The sequence below is a fragment of the Hirundo rustica genome, chromosome 2 (assembly GCF_015227805.2).
Source record: "Hirundo rustica isolate bHirRus1 chromosome 2, bHirRus1.pri.v3, whole genome shotgun sequence".
Lineage (NCBI taxonomy): Eukaryota > Metazoa > Chordata > Aves > Passeriformes > Hirundinidae > Hirundo > Hirundo rustica.
The window spans coordinates 111,019,138-111,025,761 of NC_053451.1; the positions used below are offsets into that span (position 1 = coordinate 111,019,138).

Here is a 6,624-nt window from a genome sequence, read left to right on the forward strand (position 1 = left end):
GCTTGCGCTCATGATGCAAATTACAGGTACCAGGGACATTTATGTCACCTACCAAAATCGATCAGAACATAAGGAAGGTAAAAAAAATAAGCCAATTCCCTTCTGCTGCTAATTTTGACTTGAATACGATCTGTCTCAGCCTAACAGGTGAGGCACACACCCCCCTAAAATAAGGAAACATTTACAGCCAGGTTGGAAGCAGATTGTGTGGTTATATCTTTTGGGAAATAAAGAAGATAGGTGTGAGAGAAAATTATTTCATGCTCAGGCACTAATTCATACAATACCATCACACCAAAGACAGAGGCACTTCCCCCCTTTGCAGCTCCAAGCTGGGTTGCTTTTGCCAACTCTTCCTCCTCCACAGTCAGCACGTTGTAACCTCAGGTAAAGACTTCAGTTTTAATTTTGTTCAAATGTTTAATTGTTTTAATTTGGAAAGTTGGACAATAAACCAATTCCCCTTGTTTCTAAAGATTTATTGCTTTTTCCAATTTATTGAACGTTCAGCGCGGGCTGTATTTCAATTAAAGGCAGCAAAACCGTTAATGGTCTATTAACGACACACCGCATCTATATAAAGACGCAAATATAAGTCGCGGCCAATTTTCTGGCCCGGTGAGATAATTTCTTCTTTTCCCCGTAGTGAATTATCTGCGAACAACTCATAATTTTATACCAGCCCGTATCTCCGGCTACAGCTTAGCTGCAAGTATCCGCAGCGCACGAGCCGCCCGCGGCCCCCTCCCTCACACAGACCGGGGGAGAGGCCTCCTGCCTTCGGGCCCGGGCCTGGCGGCACCCGGGGATCACAGAGGCTGCGGGGAGCAGGGCGGGCGGGCAGCGGGGCAGGGCTCTAGGCCCGTCTCAGGCCGGGCCGGTCTCAGGCGGCATTCCCGGCGGTGCGGGAGGAGCGGCCCGGCCGCGCCCCCTCAGCCGCTCCGCCCGCCGCGGCCCCGGCGAGCCGGGCGATGCTCGAGCCGTTACCACGGCAACCGCCCCCCCCAGCCCGCGCCGCTCGGCCCCACGTGACCCGCGGCGGCGCTCGCGGCCAGCCCGCCTGTTACCATGGCGGGGGCGTGTGTGTGGGGGGGGTGCTCTTGTTTCCTATTGGCTGCTGCCGCTGCTCGCTGATTGGCGGGGGGCGGACGGGCGGCGCGCCGATTGGCCGCGCCCGGAGGTGAGGCTGTGGGGTGATGCCCGCCGCCCCGCGCAGCGCCGGGACACAGACAAAGGCTGCCCGAAGGCCGCCCGGAGGCTGCCCCAGCTCCCCCCGCGTTCCCCCGGCAGCAGTAACGCGGGAGGGCGGTGGAGGAGCCGCGGCTCTCGGCAAGCTGCTGTGAGGTGGCAACGCGAGCTCAGCCGGGCGCCCACAAACCCCGCGCCCTCCCCACCCGGCCGCCCGCTCCGGGTGGCGCTGGGGCACGCGGCGCGCGGGGGGGCGGAGCCGGTGCCACGCTCGCCGCGCGCCCGGCAGCCAATGGGCGGGCCGGGGGAACGCGGGCAGCACGCGGGGCGCGCGTGTCCCCGCGGCACGGGCCGTCAATCACCCGTCAATCACTCGGCCGGCCCCGCCCCGGCGCTGCGCCCCCGCCCGGCCGCGGGGGAGGGCGCGCCCGCAGCGCCGCCGTGTCACGCTGCCCCTCGCTGCCGCCCTGCCCGCGGCGGCACCGGCACTGCGGGGCGCTCCGCTGCCTGGTCCCAGCGTCGGGGTGCGAGGGACTCGCCGCACTGGAACGGCTCCCCTGGGCGCTCAGCCCCGCCGTTTGTGCCGCCAGCGCCGAGCTCGCGCGGCCCGGCCCCCTCGGGATGCCCGCGGTGCGGGCTCCGTTCCCGGCGCACTCCCCCGGTGGGGGGCGAGAGGCGGAGCCGGCGTGGCCGCCGCCCGCCGCCTTTATTTGGCGTGGGGGCGCGGGGGATGGCACTGGGGAACACCTTGTTGTGAGATCCGCGCTATAAATACGGTGCCGGGGATGGGAGCGCGGCCACGGGCGGCGGGGAGCAGCTGCGGACCGCGGTGGGTGCCTTCGCCGCGGCACGGCGGCTGGGGACCGCTTGAATTTTGATTCACCGGCGCGGCGCGGGGCTGCCATCCCCTCGGCCACACCCGGTTCCCGGGAGGACTCGTGGGAGACCTTCTACGTTGCGTTGTGTACGGAGGGGAGCGGCGGCAGCGAGCCCCGGCAGCTGCAGCAGCGCAGGCGGAGGAGCGGAGGGTGAGAGAAGGGACGGGGAGGGGAAGGATGAAGGAAGGACACGGGGCCGGGAATAAAGGCGGCGGGGGAGGAGAAGACGCTGGCGGGAGGGGACGGGAAGGCGGGTTGGGGGAGGGAGGAGGGAAGGAGGGAGGGAGAGCAGCCTCTAACCCCGGCGCCTCCGCCACCGCCTCCCTGCAGGACTCTAATCGCCAGCAGCCGCCGAGCCCAGCCCGCGACGGAGGTCGGCCGGTGCTGCTAGCCCGGAGGAGGAGGAGGAGGAAGAGAAGTCGCCGCCGGAGGAGCCCCGCGGTCCGGTCCGAGCCGCGTCGCTGAGCACGCCTGCCCGGCCGCCAGCATGATGCAGATCTGCGACTCGTACAGCCAGAAGTACTCCCTCTTCAACGCCATGAACCGCTTCATCGGCGCCGTCAACAACATGGACCAGACGGTGATGGTGCCGAGCCTGCTGCGCGACGTGCCGCTGCTGCTGGAGGAGCTGGACGCGGCGGGAGCCGTGTGCCCGCCCCGGGATGATGCCCTGCCGCCCGGCGACCCCGGCGCCTACTTCTCCCGCAGGGACATGTACAGCCACTACATGCTGCTCAAGTCCATCCGCAACGACATCGAGTGGGGCGTGGTGCAGCCGGCGGCGGGCGAGGAGGCCGCCCGCAAGAAGGACAAGCTGGGCGGCGGGCCCGCCGAGGAGGGCGAGGGCGAGGAGGACCTGGAGCAGCAGTTCCACTACCACCTCAGCGGACTCCATTCGGTCCTCTCCAAGCTCACCCGCAAGGCCAACGTCCTCACCAACAGATACAAGCAGGAGATCGGCGTCAGCAGCTGGGGGCAGTGAGCGCCGGGGGGGAGCGGGGGAAGGGGCTCCGAGCCGGCGGGAGCGGCGCGTCCCCGCCCGGCGCTGCCGCTGCTGCGGTGGCCGAGGGCAGCGCTCCGGGCCGGGGCTTCCCTGCGCGCTCCCAGGACTGCAGCAGGTTTTCTACCGACGCACAAGCGAGAGAAAGAGATGTAAATTAATCAGTACTAGTTTATTAATTATTTTGACCCCCTCCGTGGGTTTTTTTTGGGTTTTTTTGGTTTTTTTTTTTTTTTCGTTGTACGGTCCGGGGCGAGCAGTCGCTGTGCCCGACCCAGCGGGGAGGCTGAAACCCGTACGTGTACGAGGTGGTGGCATTGCTGGCTGATAAGGAGGCTCTGCTCAAGCCGATGAACATAACGAAACTGGCACAAAATTGCTTCTGTTACCCCGGAGGGAACCCAGTGAGCTAAGGAGCATCCCTCTGTTGTGGGAGAGATGGCGGGGTCCCATGGTTGTACATGTACTGGAGTTTATTTAAAACTTTTTTACTCAGATGTAGAGTATATTCTAAAATAAATGCAAATGTATTAACTAAGACTGACCTAAACTTTTGGTATGATTTATCTTTCTCTAATTAAATGATATTTTTAACATCTGGAATTCTTCTGTTTTTCTTCTGTGTTACATTCAGAGTTGCCTTACTAGGTACAGAAATCTGTATGTGTGAGACGGGGGGTTTTGTGGCTTTTTTCCCCCCATCAAAACAATTAGGCAGTGATGATAACTTGACATATCTAAAATGTTTGAATGACCGTATTAAACTTAACCATACAAGGCCTGAGTTTTGCTAAGCTGTTCCCAGCTGCACGGTGCAGTCGCTCTGTGTGTGTTGGCTTGAAGGTCAGTGTCTCTTTAACAAAATCTGAGAAGATGGAGTCGTGGTTACTCTGCAGGCAGCGATTCATGGAAGCTGGAGCAAAGCCTAGGAATGACTCTTGCTTTTTTCGGGAAGTATCTTAATGTACTGTGGGGAGCTCTTTTCTCTCCCTCTGAATAGGTCTGGCAGACTTGCCTCCCCAATCTCTTAACATTTCTTTCCTCTAATCCGCCTTGGATACTAGGAATTAATTGGTTTTATGTTATCCAGATTGTATTGGTTTCTTTCTCTCTACTTTTTTTTTTTTTTTTCATTTAATGAAGTAAAGTACCTCAGAATTGACTGTCTATACTGTGTTCTAATATTAAAATGCACTTGCTAGTTGTGATACAACATATAACAGAGGGTAAATGTTTAACAAATATGTAAGTCCTTACATTATGTAAGTTTTCTTCTCAGGCACTGAAATGCCAAGTTTGTAAACATCTTAGATTTCACTTTGTATTACTGTCATCAAATTAGGGATTATTTGATGGTGTTAGTTTGGGATTTTTTTTCTTCTAAAAAATAGAAGAATTTTTTTCTCTCAACTTCAAGGGTATCTTTGTTTAAATTTGTTTAAATTCAGATATTCTTTAGCACCTTATTTTTCAGCCCAGCTGTTAGGACATTTTAGTAAAGCATGAGCACTCGAGACATGGTACCAGTTGGCAGATGTTTGTGTAAGTTAAAACACTTGGCCTCAATCTTTGTTTAAAAATACGTTTTTTGGAAGGTTTTTCCCTTCTGGGGTAAAGAAGAACTTTGTAAGGCTGGATCATTTTTAGTTTGGCGATGCTTGTTCCTTTCGTAATGTTTTGAACTCCTCTTCCCCTCCCCTCTTGGGAAGATGCCAGGAAAAAGTCAGGAGGGAGGAGAGGGATTACCCTGGTTTCCTAACATGTCAGCTTGCCAGTCTTTCCGCGGTCGAACTAATGCAATGCAGAGGATGCAGTGCCTTGTGCTGGATGGTGAAGTTTTGCTCTGAAGACAAGGGTGAGAGGGAGAACCTGTTCTGCTGTGTGGCTCCCTTCTGGCCGTGCTCCATCAGCTGAAAACCACATTACAGCCTCTGCTGGGGAGCGCCGGCGAAACCTCAGACAAAAGCAGCTTGTGCAGTTTCACCCGTGTGTCTTTTGATCTCCCGGTAACTTCTCCCGGTATGGGTTTAGACAATACTGTTTAAATGTTGCACAAGAGACAATGTGATGCTGATTTAGACTGTGAGTAATGTCAGAAAAATATGTTACATTAGAGCAGCACAGCCATGAGTATGGCATCCGTTCCCTTTGCATTCTAAAAAAAAACACAAGAGAGAAGTTTTGGTGGAAGTGTGTATAGTGCTACGGGGAAGCAACGGTGGCATTTCCTTAGAAGTAAAGCTTTGGGTAACAGGAGGAGGAGGATTCTGTGACTCAAGGGTTTGCCTTGCCTCTTGTCTGTGACTAAGCTGCAGTTGCTGAACTGCACGTGGCTCCCATGCAGGGGCCCAGGCGCTGGGCTGGCAGCAGCCCCGATAATCCCAACTCAGCCATGCAAAAGAGAGTCCCAGCAGCTGGAGAGACTCCTGCTGCCTCCCACCTGGGAGCTGCTTTGGAATTTCCCCTTCTCAAGGTCATGGGAGAGGATTGAGGCTCTTGGGATCGAGAAAGTGATCTCTAAATGCAGGGGAAAGACAATGACAGATAAATCCAGAGATTTATTTCTCATGCAAAGGACAAGGGATGGGACTTGGCTGCTTTGCTGTAAAACAACTTGGCCTAAAATGTGGGGTTGTCAGGCAATTACATAAATGCTGACTGCTGTCATTGCAGTAAGCAAAGATGAGATTGCAGAGTCTTAATGCAGATTTTGTTTGTTGGCTGCTGAACTGGGAAAAAATTCCATCCGCAGCACTATATAAAACAATTAGGTTTATTATTAAGGAGTTATGTTTCCTTTTGAAGGTCTGGATCACTTTAAGGCTCCCAGCTGGACAAAGATTTCAGCAAACATTTAGGCTGCTCTGGTAAAGTGATCCTGGTACTTGTGTTAGTGACAAATTACATCAGTTGAATGTAAAAAGTTTTGTTGTTTTTTTGGGTTTTTTTTATCTCTAATACATTGGAAAGTGACTTAATTTCTTAGTCACACACAGGTAAAAACACAGCTTGCCAAACTACGCCAGCCATGCTCAAAACAGGGGATATGCACGGTGAGAAGCAGTTGTCACTTTTAGCTTGCTTAAGTGAAATAGACTCCTTAGAGAATAGGGCAGACATTAGAAGAGCAGTAACTAATGAGATTCAGAATTGTTTGCACTAACAAATTGATTATAGCAGAATTCATCTTGCAGCCAAGGAGCCTCAAGGACATTGCTCATGGCATGCATCAGTTAATATATAAAAGTACACAGTATCTGTCATTATACTTCATGAGTCAACTCTTGGGTTTGTGTGTACAAAAGGAGGACAAATGAGGGGAAAGCCTCACTTTTTTTTTTCTCTCTCTCTCTCTCTTCCTCTCCGTAAAAACAAAGGCGTTGGAGATGGGTGGGAGTTCCGTGGAAAGGAGAAGAATCGTGGGCTGGTCAGTGCTTGATGGAAGCAGATTAGGCTGAGTCAGGCCAGGCTGTCACCTTCCTACTTTCCCTCTGAAAGCACTTCCTTGCAGAGGGTTCTAACTAGATGAAGATATTCATGTTTTGTGGTTTGTGTCCT

The 6,624-nt window shown here is 54.2% G+C and overlaps 1 protein-coding gene across 1 annotated transcript; it reads left to right on the plus strand.

The window, feature by feature from the left end:
* Positions 1–1,904: 1,904 nt before the first annotated feature.
* On the plus strand, positions 1,905–3,669 carry MID1IP1 (MID1 interacting protein 1). The gene is made up of 2 exons (XM_040055461.2): positions 1,905–2,216; positions 2,397–3,669. The coding sequence occupies exon 2, from the start codon at positions 2,554–2,556 to the stop codon at positions 3,046–3,048; it is 495 nt and encodes a 164-aa protein (XP_039911395.1). The 5' UTR covers positions 1,905–2,216; positions 2,397–2,553; the 3' UTR covers positions 3,049–3,669.
* Positions 3,670–6,624: the final 2,955 nt, after the last annotated feature.

Excerpts from the sequence above, each read along its gene's own strand:
- MID1IP1 (XM_040055461.2), top strand. The coding sequence starts at position 2,554 with ATGATGCAGATCTGCGACTCGTACAGCCAGAAGTACTCCCTCTTCAAC.